The sequence below is a fragment of the Phocoena sinus genome, chromosome 8 (assembly GCF_008692025.1).
Source record: "Phocoena sinus isolate mPhoSin1 chromosome 8, mPhoSin1.pri, whole genome shotgun sequence".
Taxonomy (NCBI): domain Eukaryota; kingdom Metazoa; phylum Chordata; class Mammalia; order Artiodactyla; family Phocoenidae; genus Phocoena; species Phocoena sinus.
Window position 1 is genome coordinate 97,187,361 of NC_045770.1, and position 24,286 is coordinate 97,211,646.

General features: G+C 47.5%; 1 protein-coding gene across 1 annotated transcript in view; it reads left to right on the forward strand.

Annotated features, from left to right (window-relative positions):
• C8H11orf49 (chromosome 8 C11orf49 homolog) overlaps positions 1-24,286 on the forward strand; it is a 189,595-nt gene that overhangs the window by 159,447 nt on the left and 5,862 nt on the right. The window contains 2 exon segments of the mRNA XM_032640346.1: positions 7,805-7,889; positions 24,134-24,219. Of these exon segments, the coding sequence (XP_032496237.1) occupies positions 7,805-7,889; positions 24,134-24,219 (171 nt within the window).

The window sequence follows — 24,286 nt, forward strand, 5'->3', positions numbered from 1 at the left end:
GAGCAACACCTGATAGGGCTGGACTAGTTGGTCTCTGAATCAGAGTGCAAATGGTAGTGCAGTGCTAGGCTTGAAATAACTTCTTTGATGGGCTGCTGGGCCCTTTGGGAGCCTATGGTGCCAAGATCCTGCTCTACATTTTAGTGTCCAAAGCTGCCTCCATTCCTCTGTAAACTGTCAGGAGACTGTGTGCCTGTGCCAGAGTAGCTAGCCCTGTTGCTACTGAAGAGAGACTTTCTTTCCTCCTGGCTGGGGCCTCCTTCCATAATGCCACGTGGCTTCCCACCCTGGGCATGTGCAGCCTGTTGTGTTTCATGTTATCAAAGCTGTCTAAGACAGTGCCTCCCCCCAGAACCAAGCCTTGCCTTGGTCCTCCAACTCTCAGGAGCCTATCAGGATGTACAGAAGAGAGGGTAACACCCCAAGGTATATACACAGTATAGAGGGTTCTTACATATCAGCCCAGCCTACTGGTTCAGTCCCACAGTGGTGGCTAGAGATGGCCATGGTTAGCCCCAAAACCCGATCAGATTGCCATTATGTGCCACACACAATCCCTGGGGAAGAATTTTCAGACACTGATTAGAAATGCTCACATTTCTTTGAACCTTTGTATAATATAAACAGTTCCTGGGGAGTTTCTTTTATTCATTCTAAAAATTGCCATGAAATTGTTATTATATCTGATTTAGTACTTTGCCTAGAACATATATACTGGCCAAAAAGTAACAGTCACTTGATGTTGGGCTTAGTCATAATCAAATATAAAAACTAAAGAGTCTGGCTTTCTGCCCCTGTTTGAACACACTACACATACTCTGGGGAGTAATGAGTTGGCAAAAGATAGTGTTAATAATGGCCCCGCAGGTGTCATTGGAAGCCATTGCAACCCTTTCAGTAAACTAATTATCATTTTCCTTCATTTACAATATAAAACAACAGTGCTGTCAAAGAAGATAAAATTGAAGAACACAATCTGCTCTTCTTTGGGGGTTTTGCTTGACAGGAACATGACCCTAGGATGTGAGCAATCTTCCTGTGACTTTTGGTACCAAGTGCCACGTGGGGAGTGAAGCAGTCAGATGTCTGCCTCCTTCCTCTCCCCTCCCCCAACTCTCCCTCTCTCCCTTCCCCTCCTTGCAGAGTAGCACTGAGATATTTACTCAGCTGTGGACTGGTACCATAGCCTCAGTGCCCTGGGGAAAGGAAGGGGTGGTATGGTCATGCCCTGAATTATCCATGTCCTTCCGAGCATCTCTTGGCAGAGCAGCCTGGCTGGGGGTGAGTGTCATTTGGAATGAGCCTTCACAACCCCTGCATAAAAGAATATAAAAACAATTGCAGCTGAAAATTGGAGAGGCCACTCATGGACTGTGGTGTTCTCTGGCCTCTGTGGTAGTTCCTATTGAGATCATGCAGCCAACCAACTAGAGGTTGTCCAGTCCTCTGGGATTCTCCGTGGCTTGGTAGCATTTCATTATCTCCAGCTCCAGTCTCAGCACTAGCTCACTCAGCCCTCAGCATGAAGGCAGTCATGCAAATGAACTCAGATTAAACCCCAGTTCCTCCTCCAGAGTTTTGGAGGTAAAAACCCTTGATTCAGGCTTTGGGGAAGGCTTCTCTGAGTCAGGAACAAAGGTATGGCCCTCATTCCTTCCATCTGGCACTCCTGCACGGGTCTCTTTTAGTGACACCACTCTGACCCTGGAAAAGGCACCATTTCCTAGGAAGAGCAGGAAACATCTGAATCTTCAAGCACACACTGCCGCAGTTCTTCTGAGCAAACGTGTGGACACGTGTGGTGGTCTGAGAGGAGGATGTAGAGATGACTAAGCTACCCCCACAGAGCTTGACAGACCAGAATTTCCACAGCAAGAAGGCAGACCAGATGTGGAAAAGATAAGAGAAGGTCTTCAATCCTTCTTTTCCAAGAAAGGAGGAAGTGAGAACGAGTTAGCCCTTGAATATATTGGGCCTCAGTAATTTGTGACAAGATTACTTTTCTTAGCCAAAATAACCTCACTATAATCCATCCAATAATAATACATCCAATAATAATCCATCCATCCAATAATAATCCATCACTCTCTAGGATTAGAGTAGGGCTAGCCAGGAAAAGAATACTTTGAGTCAGGGATTGGTTATCTTGAAAACTCCAGTATTCAAAACTCCAGCTAGAGTTGTAACAGTAGTAAAGTGAATCACTAAGAAGTAAACCCTAGGCGGCTTCTGATTTTCACGGTAAAATTGGTGATCTATTCCAATGAAAATAAATACTCGAGTTGATTGGACTGAGCACTTGATAAGAAAGTGCTGGGAGTCAGCAAGGCCATGGACTGTAGTTACGCCTTCCATAATGTATTGAGTTCACTGAGAACTGTGTTACCTACCAACCAGGACGTTTTCCATTTTCAGCACTTTACAGCTCCCGGAACCTCCTCACACTGCCCTGAACTTACAGTCATGCCTCCTGATGCCATACCCCATCTCTGTGTTCACACAGTGACCAGAAACTCGTCCCTCCGAATTTTCACCTGGGTCACTGTGCGGTGCATGTTTTTTTTCAATCATTCCTTCAACAGATATTTACTACTGTATGCCAGGCCTTGTGCTGAGGGCTTTCGTTAAGGCCAAAGATGCCTTAATTTCAGGACTTCAAGTTTTAACCAGTTAATAGTTATTAAATAATTCTCCCATTTATTGAGCATTTTGCTAATTTTTCAGAAAAGTTCCTTCTATACAAATTACCTCATTTGATTTTTACAACAATCACATTAGGTAGGTACTGTGATTAGTCACATTTCTAAGAGGAAACCAAGGTTCAGAAAAATTGTCTAACTTGTCCAAGTCATACTGGTGGTAAGTAGTGGAGGCCAGGTTTTGAAGCCAGGTCATCTGATTACATAGTCTGCGCTCTGCACTAACACAACTGCCCTGCCCAACTGGAGGGTATCTGTATGTTTAACTTAGATACTGGGTTGGCCAAAAAGTTCGTTCGGGTTTCTCCGTAAAATGTTACAGGAAAACCCAAACGAACTTTTTGGTCAACCCAATAAGTCTTTAACTTAGATGTAAAGTTTGTCAATCACCTGGCATAAACAATCCTATCATCAGAAGTCAAGTCCCCCACTAACCAGCCAGATCACACCTGCTAGAGTAGAACTTGCAGGACCTTTGGAGCTAGACAGGTGTATGTCTGAATCTCAGTCCTCCCTCCTCTTACTAGTTCTGTCTCCTTGAAAAAGTAATTAACCTTAAAGAAACCCTAGTTTCTTTATTTCTAAAATAATAACAGCAAATACTAACAGAGCACTTATGATGGGCTATTATTCTTAGTTCTTTTTTTTTTTTGCGGTACACGGGCCTCTCACTGTTGTGGCCTCTCCCGTTGAGGAACACAGGCTCCGGATGCGCAGGCTCAGCGGCCATGGCTCACGGGCCCAGCCGCTCCGCGGCATGTGGGATCTTCCCAAACCGGGACACGAACCCGTGTCCCCTGCATCGGCAGGCGGACTCTCAACCACTGCACCACCAGGGAAGCCCTATTCTTAGTTCTTAACATTAGCTCACAACAACTGAATGATGTTGGTACCACCATTATACCCACTTTATAGATGGGGAAACTGAGACATAGAGCACTTAAAGGTCAGTAATTTGAAATCAGTGTTAAAGCTTGGATTTGGACCCAGGCAGTCTAACTCTAAAGTCCATGCTATGGGCCACAATGCTGTACTGTGCTGCCTCCTGAGATGATAGGATTGAGGGTGTAGAAACCTCTGGTCCAGAGCCACACAGTCAATGGGACTATTACAAGGTTTAGAATAAGAAAATTTAACAGCTCTGACCACCCACAAAAAGAGTAGCACCAAGTTGTGGGGAGTGTTCTGATCTTGATCTTATACCAAAGTCGTCTTATGTCTTTGCCTTTGAACTTTCAGGACCTGCTGGCTGAAGCTTTCCTAATTGTGGGGGGATTCCTTTAGAGAAGGCATCTGTTGGTACACACCGCTTACCTTCCCTGCACCTGCCAGGATGGAGAGCACCGGCAGGTGGGCGGGGATGAGAAATGGCTATGTAGCCACCAGCACGGGTGTACTCATCCCCCACCTTCCCATGGCCTCCGGCTCAGCAAAGGCTGTGGTGCTGGAGCTGCAGTCTTTCCTGTTGACAGTAATTAGAACCTTTCAGACTTAATTTCTTACATGAAAAAATCCCAATTCACTTGAATTGTCTCCTTGATCCAGTTCACCTGGAGCTATTTAGTTCTTGCAGTTTGTTTGGGGAGGAGAACAAGCTATTAAGCCTTCACGCATTACGGTTGATAAGATCAAGGTGCGGAAAATGTTAGTTGGGTAAACTTTGGAGCCAGACTGCCAGAGTTTGAATTCCAGTTCCAGCAGTTAGGCATGATCTGAGTTTTTGTGTCTGTGAAATGGGGATAACCACAGTGAAGATTAGATAAAATGAGATGGCACAGGTAAAACTCTTGGAAGATCAGCGTCTGGCCCATAGGAAGTGCTCAGTAAATGTTAACTGTTAGTATTATTATCGTTAACTAAGCCCATCCAGCCCTTAGACCCCAGCCTAGGATCTTGCTCTGGGAAGCCAAGTCCCCTTCCTGTCCCCCAGGCTCTGGACCCTTCTCTCCTCACCAGATGATTTCATCTCTCTGCCTTCACGCCCTCATCTGTGAAATGTGGCTGGGAATGCTAGAGTCTACTTTGTGAGGTTGTTGGGAAGGTTAAGTGAGCTAATTCAAAGCCTGAGCACAGAGCACAGTGACGAGTCAGTCTCACTACTGTTATTCCTGAAGCACCAAGGGCTGCCTGGAAGGCAGATCTTTGAGATCTTGGAGAGCTCTTAGAGACAAAGGACCCCAAATAGGCAAGAGCATTTACAGTTAACCAATGCCTGAGTGTGAGCCTCTGGAGCTGGGGAGACCGCTGGCTTGTTGGGAACGGAGGAGGCATTAAATGAATGCAGACTGCAGAAGAGTATTCAAAAACAGGTTCGGCTCAAGCAATCTGACTGAATTTTCAAGGCAGAAAAACTTTAAAGGGGTTTAAGCATTTACACTCAGCAAGAAGCACCTTCCTCCTCTCCTGCCTTTGCCCCCAGGATTTAAAAACAAAACCAAACAGCTCCTGTTGTTTGGTGTTACTATGTTCTAGACATTCTGCTGAGTACTTTATAGACATCATCTTTTCTGATCTTGACTTCAACCCTGAAAGGTAGGTGTCATCATTCCCATTTTACGGATGAGAAACTGAGATTTAGAGAGATTGAGCAATTTGCCCAAGGTTGCATACCTGGGAAATTGCAGAGCCAAGATTTGCACCCAAGCCAGGGGGACAGGAGGAGGACAGCTCCCATTTGTTCATCAGTGTTCTGATTTTGGAACAACACTTAGTGCTCACCATTCTCCCAAATACCCTCTGTACAACCCAGGAGCGTCTCCAAGTGGCAGATGCCTCTCCCTTGAAATTATCTGGCCTTGATATTATCCTACTTCTACTTTAATAGAACTGCTGTCTTCCACAATTAAACTGGCCAAAGTTGTTTATCTGCCTGCACTTCCCCTTCATCTCTTTATCTGACTATCTTCCTCACTTTACATTGGGGATAGTCAAGTTCCAGAAGTGGTGAACAGGATGTATTCTGTTTTTCTGATGTATTTAGTATTTCCAAGAGCTGTTGTTGCATTGGAGCAGTACAAAATTATTTTTGTAAATCATTCTTCTATGCTTAGGAAGCAAGTATTTGAAGCACATGAGTTAGAATATCATCAAGAACCTAAAAGAGAGCTGAGGGCCTGGAAACCAGGAGGCTGAGATCGATTTCCAGCACTGTCTTTCTTGATTGAATAAGGGGGTCATACAACTCTCTCGGCTTCTCATTTTCCTTTACCCTGTTTGTCTTCCTGAGGATATCTTGTAGATAATTTGGGGGATAAACATGAATAACTGTGAAATACTTTGACCCCCCCCCCCCCAAGAATGGTATCAGATCCATCCACCAAATCTTAGCCTAGAAAAGCATTAATGGGAACTCCCTGGTGGTCCAGTAGGTAAGACTCCAAGCTCCCAATGCAGGGGGCCTGGGTTCAATCTGTGGTCAGGGAACTAAGATCCCGCATGCATGCCACAACTAAGAAGCCCTCATGACGCAACTAAAGATCCCACGTGCTGCAACTAAAGATCCCACATGCCACAATGAAGATCCCGCGTGCTGCAGCTAAGACTGGGTGCAGCCAAAATAAATAGATTAATTAATTAATTTTAAGAAAGAAAGGAAAAAAAGCATTAATGATTCAAAGATAGAACTTTCCTTTATTTAGTTCCTGCCAGAACTCACTTCTCTCTATACAGGGTGTTTTGAAGTGAGAATAAAGTGGGAACATATTAGATTCAGTGGCTTTTCTCCCTTTCGTCTTTCCTGTCCCTCACCCCAAGTCTGCGAGCCCACAAGTGGCTATTAACTCCTTCCCTTGAAGAACAAAACCTCCTACTAGGCTGCACCCTAGGTCAGGCGAGTGAGGAGAGGAAAGTGCACACCCCATTGTGGCTAAGACGAAGGCCGCAAAAGCCATCTTGATCCTTTGACCTACATTGACTCTGAGTCTGTCGCTTTGGTGTCCCTGACTTTGGCAGTGTGGTTAGTCTAACTCTATGCCCCCACCTTGAATTGAGCCTTGATGAAAAAGTAGTAGGAACCCAGGCCTCTCCCTGGGGATTTGGGGTTTTTATCTTGGAAACGCATCAACCAAACTATCAGGGACAGGAGATCTGGATTCCTGTGGCTTGAGCTAACTTAGGTCCAAAGAAACCCAGTGCCTGTGATCATCATCTTCATTCCCCAAGTGTGGCCATGCCCTCTGGATTCCCTTCTCTCACTCATGCTCCCAGTTAGGAGGGCTTCTGGGTTGCCTGATCTTGCTTTACCATCAGCACGTCGTTCCATATTTGAAATGCTTTGGTATATGGAATACTTGTGGATTGCAGCTGCCTGACTGATCTAAAATCTCTTGGCTTTGGGACATGCAGTAACAAAACAACTTTTCAACATCAGTGTATTCCCTCTCCCTTGGCATTCTGTAAACCCCTCTGAGATTTACCTCTCTGGGTTTTCTACTGGGCCACAGAGCCTCATCCTGGCTCATCTCTCCCAAAGCACTGCTTCTGTATACTAGGAGTCACTTGGTTGCCTAGATTGTATATCTTGGACCTTGGTCTTGGCTTCCTAGAATAGGATGACCAGATTTGTGTGCAGCCATCCAAAAGGAGCCAGCCTGCACAGTACTGGATGACAGAGTAAGAAGGTCTGTGGGTTGCTATGCTGTATTCTTCTCCTCCATACATTGCAAGACTGCATGTGCCTTAATACTGCTTGCAGATATTCTGTGGATGGTCTTTGGGCATGTTGTGGTGAATGTTACCATGCCAGAGAATTTGAGCAAACTTAGCCAGCTCTGAAATGACTCATTCTTGTGGATTTTCATACATAAGAAGGCTAATGAAGATACCCCTCTAATTCCCCCTTCTTACCCGACCATCTTTCAAACCAGTGAAGCTCCTTTGGCCACAGTGTTGTAGCTGGGTGCCTCCCATCCAGGAAAAACTTTGTAGAAATATTGATCTTAAAATCTCACCCTTGGAGGGTTAGTGGCTAATGCAGCCTTAACACTGACTCACCTTTAAAAGAGCAGATCTACTGAGAGTAGGTCTGAAACCCATGAAATGATCAAAAAGACAGCAGTGACTTCACACGCAGAGACCTAATGTGTTCCTATCCATTTCCATTCCAGATTTGCTGACCATGAGGGAATATCACTGCTTGCTGCAATTACTGTGCCCGGATTTCCCGCTGGAGCTCACTCAGAAAGCAGCCAGGTATGTCTCCTGGGCTTTTGAAGTCAACTCAGCCCCCTCTTTGGCCCAGGCTTCTGAGAGAAACCTGAACTGTATACAAACAAACATACCATTAGGGGAGAATGAAACTGATAGGGAAAAAACTGGCATTTGGAGAGGGGTCTATTTGGGATTTGCCCAAAAACATAATACTTTCTGCATTTCCAAAAGGAAGCCAAATGATCTTTGGTGGTTTCTGCGGGGAGTTTTATGGTCTGCAGATAGAGTTGGGAGGTGGTGAGATGAAGAGGCAAACACACACACACACACACACACACAGGCACATACACAAAGAAATATCCCTAGAGGAAATTCTGAGAAAATATGGGGCAAGTTTGACAGCGACTTGTGATAAAGGGGGTTGAAGTTTGAGACTGGAAAACATGAAGGTGATAAAGCCCAATTGAGGGAGGGATAAATTGTATTACTTATGCTAAAAGAAGGTTTTCAAGATTAGTCCAGAACCAGGAAGACTTGGTAGAAATAGTTAGAACCCTCTAATTTCTGTGTTTGGTTTCACTGTCATTCACATTTTTTAACCAAATGAGGTAGTTGGGCTATGCCTCAGTTAACTTTTACTTATTTAACTGAAAACCTGAGCTAAGGCAGCAAATGGAAGTATAGCAAAAATCTTGTTTTCTGAAAAATGCCAGAGCAGAAGATTTTTAGGAAAATACTCTGTATTATATCATACCTGACAGATACGTGTCATTAGACATTTGTCCAGATCCATAGAATGTACAACACCAAGAGTGAATCGTAAATCTAAACTGTGGAGTTTGGGTGATGATGTCTCAATGTAGGTTCAATGATTGTAACAAAGGTACCATCGGTGGGGGATGTTGATCTGGGGGAGGCTGAGCACGTGTGGAGGCAGGAGGTATATGGGAAATCCCTGCACCTTCCCCTCAATTTCACTGTGAACCTAAAACTGCTCTAAAAAGGTAAAATCTAAATAATAATTTTTTAAATGCCCAGCTTCCCTAGATCAATTAGTCAAGTATATTTACAGAGTAGAGTTGACTCGTGAACAGGGAGGGGCTTAGGGGCACCGACCCTCTGTGCAGTGGAAAATCCAAGTATAACTTACAGTCAGCTCTCCATATACGCAGTACCTCCATATACGTGGCTCTGCATCCGTGGGTTCAGCACCTGCGGGTTCAGCCAACCGCAGATTGCGTATTTGCTATTGAAAAAAAAATCCACATATAAGTGGACCCGTGTAGTTGAAACCCAGGTTGTTCAAGCGTCAACTGTATATTCACATCCATCACCACAGTCAATTTTAGAGCATTTTAACTACCCCACCAAGAAATCCAGCACCTCTTAGCCATTACTCCCCAATCCCCCCATCCTCCCTAGCTCTAGACAACCACACTCTGTCTCTATATATTTGCCTATTCTAGACATTTAAAATAAATGGGATCGGGCTTCCCTGGTGGTGCAGTGGTTGAGGGTCCGCCTGCCGATGTAGGGGACGCAGGTTCGTGCCCCGGTCCGGGAAGATCCCACACGTCGCGGAGCGGCTGGGCCCATGAGCCATGGCCGCTGAGCCTGCGCGTCCGGAGCCTGTGCTCCGTAACAGGAGAGGCCACAACAGTGAGAGGCCCCCGTACCGCAAAACAAACAAACATACAAAATAAAATAAATAAATGGGATCATATGATATATGGTGGTCCTTTGTGACTGGTTTCTTTCACTTAGCCTTATGTTTTCAAGGTCCATCCACATTGTAGCAGGTCTCAGTACTTCCTTTCATCAAATATTTCTTGAGTGCCAGTTTTGTGCCAGGATCTCTTCTGCATATTAGGGGTACAGTGATGAATAAGGTATAGTTCCTGCCCCTCAAGGAGCTTGCCATTTGATTTAGAAGTGGATCCCTTGGGTACCGATCACGGCCTGCCACCACTTTGTGTCACGTCACCTTGGTTTCTGTCACTGCACAGCAGCCTCCGTCCTCCTGTCCCACTCCTGAAAGGTAACGGGCGAGTGTGAGGGTGAGCCTTCTGTATGATTTTCAACCCCACCAGCCCCGTTTTTGCATTTGCCCCACCCATCTCCCAGACCCTTCCTAACAATCTGATGTGTGTAAGCATGGCAAGATTAGACTAGAAGGAATAGCACCCTCTAAGATCCACAGATTCGTACAGTTATTGATACCAAGGGGCTTCTGGAGTGGCATTCCCCTAGCTGTGTCAGAAGCTTACCTCCTCCTGAAGAGGCCTACTGTTCAATAGAAACTTCAGACCTTTCCATTTGAGGAAGAGGAAGCAAGGTAACCAGTCCATGTCAATAGCAGGGAATGTGAGGGGATGATCGGGATGCCAGTATCAACAACAGAAGGGCCCCAGGGGAGCCTCAGGATACTGGCTACAGAATCAGAGATGAACTCGGGACTCAGGCTTTCGTGTCAACCCCGCCTCCCCAGTGCCCTGCTTTCCTCACTCCACTCCAGCTGGTGTGTGTGTGTGGAAAACTTGCATACATCCCAGAAAGTGCCCTCTGATTGTTTAAGCTATTCTCATCTTGTCCTGAAGGTCAGGATCCCAACTTCCTCACACACAAACCCACGCTTCTGACCAGAACTGCAAATGGGGGTGGTTCGGCCTCCAAGGCAGTTACTCTAGCTGGAAGAGGCACTGCCCTCTCCTGTCTCACTGCTGGTCTCACTGTATTCATGGCCCTGAGGTCTGGGGACAGGCCGCAGGAGGAGGCTCCAGTCTCTGATGCCGTGCGCGTAAAAGAATGTAATCCACAGGCAGCTGTACGCCAGAGCCTGTTCAGCGGCAGGGCAGCTCCACGTGCGCCTGACTTATGTGCGGCCAGCACCGTGGCCGGGCCCCGGAGCGGCAGGTGTGAGCTGGAAACAGGAGAGCAAAGAGCAAATAGACTCCATGACAGCGCCCAGCCAGAGATCCTCTCCACCGCACACACTCCTGCAGCAGTGGGAGTCGTTAGGTAACTTTATCCCTAAGTGGTCACCATAGCATCTCTGTCTCCATCCTCCAAGGACTGGGAGGCTTTCCTGACGGTTAAGAACATTCAACTAGAGCCAGAATTCTTGAGTTCAAACCCTGGTTCCACAATTTACCAGCTTGTGCCCTTGGGAAAGTTATTTAATTTCTTTGAGCCTCAGTTTCCTCATTTGTAAAGCGGGAATAATTGAAGAAGCATATAATGTGCTTAAAATAATGCCTGGCACAGAGCAATGTTAGAAGCAGTGGTATTAACCTTGACCTTTAAGAGCACAGGCATCATAGGGTTAGAAAGACCTGGGTGTACACACCACCTGTGCTCTATTAACTGGATGACCTTGAGGATCTCTCTTAACTTCTACAAGCCCTGTTCCCCTATCTGTAAAATGGGGCTAATAATAATATCTAACTCAGGGCGGTTGTAAGATTTCAACAAAAAATTATATGTAAATTGCTTAGCACATTATATAATCCAATAAATAATCATTTCTGCTGTTAAAATAATGTTAGTGTTATTGTTATTACCAGATTTTTTTAAATAAGTGAGAAGTCAGACATAAAGAGCAGATTTGTGGTTGCCAAGAGGGAGCGGGGGAGGGAGAGGGATGGACTGGGAGATTGGGGTTAGTAGATGCAAACTATCACATTTATTTATTTGTTTGGTTGGTTTTATTTATTTTTTTGGCTGCATTGGGTCTTCATTGGCTTTGGGCTTTCTGTAGTTGCGGCGAGCCGGGGCTACTCTTTTTTGTTTTTTTTTTTGCGGTACGCGGCGTCTCACTGTTGTGGCCTCTCCCGTTGCGGAGCGCAGGCTCCGGACGCGCAGGCTCAGTGGCCATGGCTCACGGGCCCAGCCACTCCGCGGCATGTGGGATCTTCCCAGACCGGGGCACGAACCCGTGTCCCCTGCATCGGCAGGCGGACTCTCAACCATTCCGCCACCAGGGAAGCCCCAGGGCTACTCTTCATTGCGGTGCGTGGGCTTCTCATTCCGGTGGCTTCTCTTGTTGCGGAACACGGGCTCTAGGTGCACAGGCTTCAGTAGTTGCAGCACACGAGCTCAGTAGTGTGGCACGTGGGCCCTAGAGTGCACAGCCTTCAGTAGTTGCAGCATGTGGGCTCAGTAGTTGTGGCACACGAGCTTGGTTGCTCTGTGGCATGTGGGATCTTCCCGGACCAGGGATCGAACCCATGTCCCCTGCATTGGCAGGCAGATTCTTAACCACTGACCCATCAGGGAAGTCCCAAACTATTACATTTAGAATAGATAAGTAACGAGGTCCTACTGTATAGTGCAGGGAACTATATCCAACCTCCTGGGATAAACCATAGTGGAAAAAAATATTAAAAAAGAATGTATATATGTGTATAACAGTCACTTTGCTGTACAGCAGAAATTAGCACAACACTGTAAATGAACTATACTTTAATTAAAAAATTAAATAAGTGAGAAGTTCCTGGGTTCCCTAAGGCAGTGGTTTCCGGCCTTTTTTCCCTTCACAAAGTTCAGAAAATAATATATAACAAAAAGTAGGGTAAAGACAGGACTGCCTGTGTCTCCTCCCTCCTGGGCCGGGGGGACCATCACACCTGTAACCCATTCAAGGCCCAAATGACACAGGGGTGGGAAGCTTCCCTCCAAGGGTGAAGATTTAAAGCAGTGGTTCTCCAACTTGAGTGTGAATCAGAATCACCTGCAGGACTTACTAAACCGCGATGGCCCAGCCCCATGCTCAGAGTTCAGCGGGTCTGAGGTGGGGCTCAAGAATCCATATTCCTTATAGGTTCTTAGGTGATGCTCATGGTCTGGGACCACACTTTGAGAACCACTTTAGAGCATTGCATGCCAATCTCTTTCTGGCATTTTAGAATTGATTGCATTAAAAGGAATTGCTTTTCCTTCTCACTCTTGTCATCTGAAACACTAACTCACTTCTCCCTCACTGAAAGCCAGATTTCCTAGTGAGTAAAATATGTTTAACAGGAAAAGCTCTTTTATCATGGTTATATGCTGAATACATTTAGTGCTTCAAAAGCACATAAACTCCTCTAAGGAATCTAGTTTTAGACCTAACAAGTCACCTCCATTTAAGAGAGTCATTTTTCAGCTGGTCCCTGTATCACAAAGGTTGAATGGCCTAATGGTGTAGGACTCAGGTGCTGGAGCCAGACAGCCCTGGGTTCAGATCTCACTTCCTTCTCTCATAGGCTTGTGACCTTGAGCAACTCCTCTGAGCCTCAATTTCTTCATCTTTAAAATGGAAATATAATAGCACCTGCCTCATAGAGTGTTTTTAGGATTTAATGAGATAATGCATGTAAAATACCTGTCACAAAGCCTTTTTTTGTTTGTTTTGTTTTGTTTTGTTTTGTTTTTTTGGCCGCACTGCATGGCTTGTGGGATCTTAGTTCCCCGAACAGGGATTGAACCCATGCCCTTGGCAGTGAGAGCACAGAGTCCTAACCACTGGACCGCCAGGGAATTCCCTTACCTATTATTTATTTATTTATTTAGGCTGCATCAGGCCTTAGTTGCGGCACGCAGGATCTTTCGTTCTAGCATGCGAGCTCTTTGTTGCGGTACTCAGGCTTTTCTCTAGTTGTGGGGCGTGGGCTTGCTAGTTGTGGCCCATGGGCTCAGCTGCCCCACGGCATGTGGGATCTTCATTCCCCGACCAGGGATCAAACCAGCGTCCCCTGCATTGCAAGATGGATTCTTAACCACTGGACCACCAGGAAAATCCCTCCCTTACCTATTTTTAAAGAATATAATTATAATTAGTAAGTGGGGAGTGATACTTCATTCCTATATTCATTTTTCAAATGTTTACTGAGCATCTACTCTCTGCCAGACCTCACACCATGCCCTGAAGACACAGTTTTATGATCTCTTGATGTCTTTCTTTATGCCTCTCCTCTGCAATATCTTCCTGCACAGATCTCCTCCCCAGATCTGACCTGCCATCTGACAGTGTCACTGTTGCCCCAAAGGTCTTTCACCTAAACAGACTATCCTTTCCCTCCCCATTCTTTCATTTACCAAATATTTATTGAGTGCCTGTTATATTGCCAGTCGTGCTTGTGGAGGGGCTATGACAATGTTGCTCCAGCCCTGGAAGAACTTACAAACTGACAGAGCAGCAGACATTAAATAAACGAAGAGCCAAGTGCTATAGGAACATATAAACAGGATACCCAGCCTAACCTGGGGAATCATGAAAAACTTGTCCATAAAACAGAGATGTTGAATCTGAGACCTGAAGGATTAATAAGAGATGAATTTGCCCTATCAACTACTAGGACTGATTATAAGGCCATCATAATGCCAACTAAAAATTTGGGACTTGCCATCTGCCTCTACAAGGATTAAGCCACTACAGCCGCTGACCTTCAACACACCCTGAGTGGGATTCGGAGTGGAGATCAGGAATGAAGCGCTCTGTGCTCTGGGGAAAAATGGCAGAACAGGCCTTCAGATAGTTAGATTTTTTTTTTTTTTTTTGGCCACACTGCACACGGGATCTTCCCCAACCAGGGATCAAACCCATGCCCCCTGCAGTGGAAGCGCGGAGTCTTAACCACTGGACTGCCAGGGAAGTCCCAGATAGTTAGATATTTTCAAGGGAAGATTTTACGAGCCCAATTCTTGCATCTCCTCATACCTGAAAAGGCCTTAAAATCATTAATGGAGACACCTGCTCCTCGTGACCAGCAGTAAACTCCCCAAGACTAGCGACAGCCCTCTGCAAAAATGTGTGCTGGATTGCATGTACGTCCCCTTCACCAAAATCACATATATACCGACCTTCGCCCCTACCTCTCCAGAGCAGTTTCTCAGAGCTATCTGATATGCTGTCTCCCAGGCCGTAGTCCTCATTTTGCCCCAAATAAAACTTAACTCAAAACTCTCACGTTGTGCATGTTTTTTTCAGTCGACAGTTTATCCACATAGGATAAAATAAAATTAGATCCCTACTTAAGGCCATATTCAGAAGTCAATTTCACACAGATTACAGACCTAAGTGTAAAATGCAAAACTATAATACTCTTAAAAGAGATTAGGAGAAAATATTTTTATGGCCACCAGGTAGTTAAAAAAATTCTTAAACAAGATAAAAATTCTTAAAGCCCAAGCCCAGTGGACAAGGTTGGTAAACTGACCACAAGCAGAATTGCATTCACTTATTCAGTCATTCAGCCAGTGTTCATGGAGAGTGCCTATTCTGTGCCAGGCACTCTTCCAGCTGCTGAGGACAGAGCAGTGAACAAAACCAAGCCCCTGCCCTCGTGGAGCTGACATTCTAGAGGAAGGGGAAGTATCTGCTAGGAAGCACGAATTCCCTGATGGCAAAGTGAACCCTAGCCACAGCGATGCAAGTGTTGAACCCTAACCCGCAGGACTACTGGAGAATTAAGATTAAAATTGTCTATTCAACAAAAGATGCTGTAAACAAAGTTGAAAGACAAGCCAGTGACTAGAAGATATTTATTACATATGTAACTAACAACAGATTCATCTGCAGAGTTTTTTAGTCTCAAGAATGGTTTATGGGGGACTTCCCTGGCGGTCCAGTGGCTAAGCCTCTGCGCTCCCAATGCAGGAGGCCTGGGTTTGATCCCTGGTCAGAGAACTAGATCCCACATGCCACAACTAAAGATCCTGCACACCACAACTAAAAAGATCCCGCATGCCGCAACGAAGATCCTGCACGCGGCAATGAAGATCCTGCGTGCAGGGACTAAGACCTGGTGCAGCCAAATCAATTAATTAATTAAAGAAATATTTTTTTTAAAAAAGAGTTAAAAGCTATTAAAAAAAAAGAATTGCTTATGAAGAACTCCTACAAATCAATAAGAAAAAGATGAAGAACCTCAGTAGAAAAACAGTCCAAAGATACAAACAGATAATATATAGAAGAGAAAACCCTAACAATTAATGAACCTTTGGGCATATCTTCATGGCCAAACTCACTGGTATCAAGGAAATGCCAATTAAATTGAGATACCACTTCACAGTCATCAAATTGGCAAAATTTTTAAAGTGAGATAATACAGGTATTGGTGAGAATGTGGGACAGTGGGAACTCTCCTAAACTGCTAGTGGTAGTGTAAATTGGTATAATCACTTTGAAGCAGTTTGGGCACATCTTAAGAAGTTCAGGACGTGTGCCTGGTTATAAGGAGACATACAGCATTATTTGTAATCACTACCAATGGAACCCTCTGCCCGTCCCTATGCAGTAGAAAGGACAAAGTGTGCTATCTACATTCTGTGGAAATCTATAGAGCAGCTAAAGTGAATGCAGGGAGATATATATGCATCAGCACTGATAAATCTCAAAATGTCAAGTTACCAAATGATGCATAGAGTCTGAGAACAAGCAAAACAAAGTTGTATAATATTTTAACAATGTAGACATTTGTGTGAGTTAATATAGTATGGAAACATGGGAGGGATGCCAAGCCCAAGTTTAAATGAATGAATGCTAAGCCCTCAAGCCCCAGTGACGATCTCTGAGGAGGAAGGTAGAGGAAGGGGATGAGGGAGGGTGTCCAGGTGTCCAGGTGTTTTAATCTATATGTGTAATATTTTACAAAGCTTTTAAACATTGAAGCAAGGGTGGCAAAATGTGAAGTTTTGATGAAGTTAGCTAGTGGGGATACAAATGTTTGTTATGTTAGTCTGTGTAATTTTTCTGACGTTTTAAATATTTTATTTAAAGTGAAAAGGGGACTTCCCTGGTGGCGCAGTGGTTAAGAATCCTCCTGCCAATGCAGGGGACACAGGTTCGAGCCCTGGTCCGGGAAGATCCCACGTGCCGCAGAGCAACTAAGCCTGTGCACCACAACTACTGAGCCTGCACTCTAGAGCCCGCGAGCCACAACTACTGAGCCCACATGCCTAGAGCCCCTGCTCCACAACAAGAGAAGCCACCGCAATGAGAAGCCCACGCACCACAACGAAGAGTAGCCCCCACTCACCGCAACTAGAGAAAGCCCGGGCACAGCAACAAAGACCCAATGCAGCCAAAAAAGTAAAAAATAAAGTGAAAAGCGTGGGTAGGATTTAGGGAGGGAGCAGGGAGAGGGAAAGGCCGTCTAGGGAAAGTAAGCAGCCTGGAAAGAAGCCCCTCTCTCTCCAGTGAGGACCTAGGGGAACTGGGGAGTCAGTGGGCCTGGAGTTTGAGGAGTTTGGGGACTGGGAAAAGAGAGGGCCTCACAGGCCATGCACTGGATTTGGGTTCTTATCCTAAGATCATGGAACATTCCCCCACCCCCACCGTCTGTAAAGCTTCTTGGGAGAGACCAGGATAATGGAGCTGAAGTGGCCAAGCGGGGCCTTCACCGTGTCTGCAGGGAAGAAGCAGTATCCGGGCCTAAGCCTCCAGCCCTCCTGGGGGCCACGGCTCTACACCAAGGGTGGGAGGAGGGACAGCGCCACCGGCAGGAGGTGTTATTGCCACTTCCTACTGGAAGCAGCTGCAGTGGCCTGGGAACTGTGGTTAGCATCAGAGGGGCCTGTGTTTGAATTACAGCTCTTTTGCTTCTGCCTTGAGACCCTGGTCAGGTTTCTGAACCTCCATGTTCTCGGTAAAGATATCCACCGATCTCACCTCATAGGATTAACGTGAGAAGAAAATGCAATGACAGATGTATGGCGCTGACCAAGTAAGGCCTTAACGAATACCGTGTTGCTGTAGTTGTTGCTGCTTCCCACACTCTCTGGATCCAGCTTCTCAGGCACCACAGGGCAGGTGGGATTGGGACCCCCTGGAGGTGCAGGCCAGAGCCCAGGGAGAGCCATGACCTGGACACCCCATGCGGCTTTGAGGGCCTGAACTTGGAGGCAGCTTGTGAGGCACAAGGGTGCCTCCGACACAGTCCAGAAGAGGGGCAACCCTGAGGAAGTGTCACAGGAAACCTTGACAACCCCTGGAGAAGGTGGCCAGAGTGTAGTTTCATCCTCACTCATGGCCCTGACTTTAAGACATAGTCCACAGAGGTGTCCCGGGATCCCACACAGACTCGGAGACACGCTTCAGCTGCACCCATGAAAGACGCTGCTCATGTGACCTCGCAAAGGAAGTGCAGTCATGGAAGCATTCTTCCTGGCCCTGGCTTTGGCCTGGCTTCCCCCAAAAGTGGACTTGAAACAGGATAGCTAGCTTCCGCCTGAGAGCCTCTGCCCTGCCGGGTGCTGGCAGCACCTACTTCCTCTGGGCTATATTTTTATTTGCTATTTTGAGCCCTTCCATCACCTGAAACCAGCTAGAACACTTATTGGTAGCCGCTAACACTTATTTTGAGTGATTACTCGTATATAATAATAGAATGGGCACAGTATATCACCATGTTGAGTCTTCACAAGAATCCCGTGAAAGAGGAACTATAATTATCCCCTCTTTACAGATGAGGAAACTGAAACTCCAGGAGAAAACATAACTCGCCCAAGAAAAGGTAACTTGGCCAGTCGGTTCTAGAGCTGGGATTTGATCCCAGGGCTGCTAACCCAGAACTGCACACACACACAAAAAAACAGGTACAGCTCATGCCACTAGACCAGAGATACTGACCCTTAAGGGGGAATAGGAAGCTGGTAAGTCAGTAAGTTTGGACGGAAAGCTGTTGCTTCCTTGGCACCCACTTAACTCCAGCCAGCCAGCCCATCCCAGCTGTTGGAAGTCAGCATGGGAGTGAGAGCACGGCCAGCCCCCTTGGGAGTAGCTCAGACCCTGCCAAGTGCTCTTTCTCCATTCCAGTCGCTGCCCTGGACTCCACCCTTCACATGGTTCTGCTCAGAGCCAACCTGAACTAGAGTGCCTTCACTTCTCCCCCAGAGTTCCTCTCTCTAGCCCTGAGGCCTGGCCGGCAGGGATTCCTCCACGATCCAGTGGATTTGCACAGACTCTCGTTGGCAGCAGCTTCCTGCTGGCTCCACTTCAAAGCAGGGGCGGCCTGTCTCCTGCAGGTGTCAGACGCAGCTGGCAGGCTAGCAGGAGGCCTCTGGCAGGAAGGGATTTTGAGCCAACTGCCGTCAACTGGAAAGCAGCACACGTGGATGACCTGTCTTCAAGAAACTCCTCTTGAGCCCTCGGGGGCTGGTGACAAGTTTGAGTTCAGGGTGGAGCAGCTGTCCGTGGGTTGTAGGGCCTACAGCCTGGGGTTGGCCCTGTCACCAAAGGCAAAGACAGACCTGTAGCCCCCTGCCTGCCTTTTCCCACAGTTCTGCCGAGACTCCAATGCCAGATGCCCGGAACTTTTATGGGTCAGAGCATCAGTCTGGAGATGGACAATGCAGCATATGGTGTTTCTAAGAGCACCTTTCTGTAAGTCTTTCAGACTTTTCTGCAGCGATGGTCCTCTGAACAGCAAACTTTCCCCCCAGCAGAACCCGCATTAACAGGAGAAGCTGTTAGTTCTGTCCACCCTTGGGATGACACTCTCTCAGGGCTAGAAGGAGCTCTTTCATACTTTCGGGAAGTATTCTGCTTGAATATCTCCAGCAACAAGCAGCTCACTCCCTCACAAAGCAGCCGTAATCCCAGCGATGAGCATCTTCAAGTCTTCTAGAGCCAAACTCTAGATCCCTGTGACATCTCCCTCAGAGGCAGCCCTTCAAGAGTCGGGCCTCGGCCTCACTTCCTCCTTCGTCTTCTCTTCCAGGCTAAAGGATCTAAAGGCAGTCATTTGTCTGATATCCTGGTGTGCAGACTCCACCCCTCTGACCTCCCTATTCCGCGACTCTAGTTTATTCCCCTTAAATGGACTGTCCAGAGCTGGATGTAGGATCCAGATGTCGCCTTGCCAGGGGAAGAGAAGAGGGAATACCGCAGCCTCTCGTAGTCATTTGTTCATGCTTTCCTTCATTCAACAGATACTTGCCGAGTGCCTACTGTGTGCCCTGCACCACACTGGCGCTTGAGTCAGGCAGCAGACAGAGAGACAGAGGTGTAACTTGGTGGATCTTATAGTCCTGGGGCAAAGACAGACACGAACAGTGTGAGGGGGTCACAGAGAACTGTGGAAGCCAGAGCAGGGAGGCCTACCCTCGCCTTCCCAAAGGGGTGCTCTGTGGCTGCACCCCGAAGAGTGAGGAGGCATCAATCAGGTCGGTGAGGAGAAGGGCATGGGGGGCAGGAGGAAGGAAGAACTGAAGCATCTGTGTGGCTGGAACATCGTGAGGGACCCTGCCTGTGGCCTCCGATGAGTCTAGAAAGGAGAGCAGAGGCAGAGGGCAGGTCATGCAGGCTCATAAGCCAGGATAAGGATGGGAGACTTTGCTCTAAGGGCAATGGGAAGCCCACGAAGGGTTTCAAACAGAGTTGTAAGATGGTCAAATTCATATTTTGAAGATCCTTCTGACCACAGTATGGACACTCAATTAGAAGCAGGCAAGAGTGTTGCAGAAAACCGGGTAGGAGGTTGTTCCGTTGTCCAGGAAGCAGAGGTGGAGGTGGGCGTTGGATGGGGGCTGTGGAAGTGGAAAGAAGTAGACAGATGCAAGAGAAATGTCCAGAAGAGGATTGATAGGACTCGGTGATTGACTGATGTGGGGCAGGCAAGGAAGGGAGTTTCCAGGATGTCAGGAGGACTCCAGGTTTCTGGCTGAGCAGAGGAATGTTGCTGTTAATGGCAGCTGAGATCCAATCGGCTTCTCGGGCAGCCAGTCTCATTGCTTGCAATCAAGAAAACCCCTCAGTCCCAGGCACAGGTGCTGCTGGGATCCCAGCCACCTGTCCCTCAGAAAGAAAGCCCCTGCTGCCCGTGTGCCTCCCCCAACTAGCCTGCTGGTGCCTCCTGACCAAGCTGAGTTTCAGCCCACCGAGGAGCAGGGGCCAAAACCAGAGCACACGCAGGGTCGCCCTGCTCCCACGGAGACTGCTGCCACCCTCTCAAAAGAGGGAGCTACCGTTCCTAGTCAAGAATGGCTGCCGCTGCCGACAGAAAGCTGCAGCCGGGGCTGGGGCTGGAAGGGCGGGCCCTGCTTGCAGCTGCCAGTCCTGGCTGCGGCAGGGAGAGGAAGGTGCTTATGGCAATTGGCCGGAAGCCCCGGCGTGGCAGGGCCTGTCTCAGGAGCACGACGATCAGCAAGAATTACAACTTCTGCATTAAACAGCGGGGATGATTGTGCAAGTTTGTGAATATACTAAAAACACTGTACACTTTTGTGTGTGTGTGTGTGTGTGTGTGTGTGTGTGTGTGTGTGTGGTTCGCGGGCCTCTCACTGCCGTGGCCTCTCCCGTTGAGGAGCACAGGCTCCGGACGCGCAGGCTCAGCGGCCATGGCTCACGGGCCCAGCCGCTCTGCGGCATGTGGGATCTTCCCGGACCGGGGCACGAACCCGTGTCCCCCGCATCGGCAGGCGGACTCTCAACCGCTGCGCCACCAGGGAAGCCCCAGTGTACACTTTTAAAGGGTGAATTTTATGGTATTCGAATTATATTGCAATACAGATCTTCCTCGAGTTTCAATGGGTTTATGTCCTGATAAACCTGTTGTAAGTTGAAAATATCAAAAGTCAAAAATGCGTTTTTACGCCTAACCTACCATAGATCATAGCTTAGCCCAGCCTACCTTAAATGTGCTCAGAACACTTACATCAGCCTACAGTTGAACAAAATCGTCTAACACAAAGCCTATTTTATAATAAAGTGTTGAATCTCTTATGTAATTGATTGAACACTGTACTGAAAGTGAGAAACAGAATGGTAGTCTGGTACAGAATGGCTGTCTGTGTCCACCCTGGTGACCTTGTAGCTGACCGGGAGCTGCCACCACCCAGCATCACGAGGGAGTATGTCCTGCGCATCGCTAGGCCAGGGAAAGATCAAGATTTAAAATTCAAAACATGGTTTCTACCAAATTCGTCTTGCTTTCACACCATTGTAAAGTCAAAAAACCTAAGTTGAACCATCGTAAGTCGGGGACCATCTGTATGAAATGAATGAATAAATAGGTAAAGAGAGAAATTGTAAATGGACGTAACTGCTGTAACCAGGAGCACCAGGTCCCGGGTTGATGATAAACCAAGAGGAGCCATGCAACACCTTCAAAGGCTTTGGTTCCCTTCGTGGTTTCCTGCTTGGGGGTGTTCTCAGCCCGGCACTCTTCCCTAGCAATTAACTTCAGGCCATTCGGGTTCTCAGCTGTCCTGGGAGTGGGGCAGGAAGGAGACGTCACTGCCTTCTCTCCTCTGGGGCCTTTCCTTCCCTGTGAGCCTGGGAAGGAACGACTTGGAGGTGCTGGTGGCTCCTCCTCCCTGGGGCTCTGGGAGAGCTCACTCTTCCTCTGTAGTTTGGGTGTCTCTGTCACCCAGTCCCTACTACCTGCCTTCTCTCTACCTCTCTCGCCTCTCTCTCCCCATCCAGATATTAGAATCTGGGCTTTGTGCCCCCTCTCTTCCCTTTCGCCTGCCTGAGGTTATGAGAAACGGGGTAACTACTTGGCCAACGGCTCAACGCTTGGGCCCAGGAGCCTCTGCCGGAGAGACCAGGACGCCCTCCTGTGGCCGTTGGCAGCATTGCGTCCTCCCACTCTGGCCTTGAATTTTTTTCCAGCTGGAATTTTAATGTTGAATTCTGGTAGTTGAGGCAGCTTTTGTCTTCCCCAGGAGATACATGAGAAACAGTTAAGGCCCTAAGATATAGATGAGAAGAAAAAAGATAAGTTAGGCAGCTGATAAACTAAGAATTAAAGTGCAAGTGTTCATATTCTGTATCTTTATTTTAAAAGAGGCAGTGAGACCTAGTAGAAAGTAAGTACATGACGTGTAGAGCAAATTCACCAGCTGTGCGACCTCAGCAAGCTGACTTCTCTGAGACTTAATCTCTTCACCTGTAAAATGGGAATAATCAACAAGACCTACCTCATAGGATTGTTGTGGGATAGATTTTAATTAATATAAGTAAAATAACTTACACCGTGCCTGCCATGAAGTAAGTACTCAGTCAATATGGCCTGTTTCTGTCATTACCATTATTACAACTGAAGACTAGAGGTAGGAACCAATGCTTTCTTCGGGGAGACCTGAAACCAGGGCAGCTGCCTGGCACAATTCCAGGGGCACTGCTCACATTATATTCTCTCTAAAGCCCCTTCCCCAGAGGTGAGCAATGCCTGCTCTCTCTGGAGCTGATCCAGTTGCCAGTCTGGGGATTCTCGGACCCAGGGAGGTGGAGAGAGAATTAGAAAAATGCACGAGAGAGCAAAATAAAAGGTTTTTTGTTTTTAAAGGAAAGATAGGGCCCAGTCAGAAACAGATGGGGAGGTGGGGGCGGGTACTTCCCTGGTGGTCCAGTGGTTAGGACTCTGTGCTTCCACTGCTGGGGGTGCGGGTTCGATCCCTGGTCGGGGAGCTAAGATCCCATATGCCACACAGCACAGCCAAAACAAAAAACAACAAAGAAAAGAAACAGATGGGGGGCCCAGCTTCCCATCAGTAGGTGAGTTTGGCACCCTGCCTGGCACATGGATGGAGTCCAGCGAGTGCTAACTTCCTTCTCTTCCTGTCCTGTCCAGTGAGGCCCTGAGCAGAGTATGAACGTGGCCTTGGTCTGAGCCCTTTAGTGGTCACATGGTTTTCTTCCTGCGAGGTGAGTGCGCAGGCGGAGGGGTAGAGAGAGCAGACAGCAGGAGGTGGCCAGCTTGTGAGAGCGAATGGCGTGCGTGGAGGACCCGCAGCGCCACACGATGGGGTGTGTTCTTGGACCCTCTCAAGTGCAGACCCCAAGCGGTACCCTCTGCTCTTTGTGCCAGCTGTGTCCCAGCACGGAGGTGCCTGTAGCCGTTCTGGAGGCCCTTGGTAGCTTATTAAATCTCAGTGCCACTTGCCAAGACCCCTTTAAACCTCTTGGCTGTTCTTTTTGCCTTTTCTGATCAGCTGTATTTATTCTGAACTAAATGGTCCTCACTGCAGGATGGAAGTGTTTACTGCTTAAGGGTATGAAAAGGGGTCTTGGCTGCGTTGCAGCTGCACCCCCTCTCCTTGTCAGCACCCACCCATGTCCCATCCTCCAGCTGGTGCCACAGACACTGAAGCGGGCGCCTGCCTCCCGCTTCAGTTCAGTTTGGTGACAGAGTCCAAACGATGGAGAAGTGGCGTGACCGGGAGGACCTTGTCTGGGGGAGCCCTCTCCCCAGTGTCTTGCTGTCCCAAGGGAGACTGGATCCCCAGGGACAGCTCGCTCGAATGCTCCCCCAGACACACACGTACACGCATCCTCTCATGTTTTCTCTCTCTTCCCCCCTCAGGATTGTGCTCATGGACGACGCCATGGACTGCTTGATGTCTTTTTCAGATTTCCTTTTTGCCTTCCAGATCCAGTTTTACTACTCAGGTGAGAGTCTCCCAGGACCCCTGTGGCTCCTGTCAGGACCACGTGCCCTCTCCTACCCTGTTGCCCT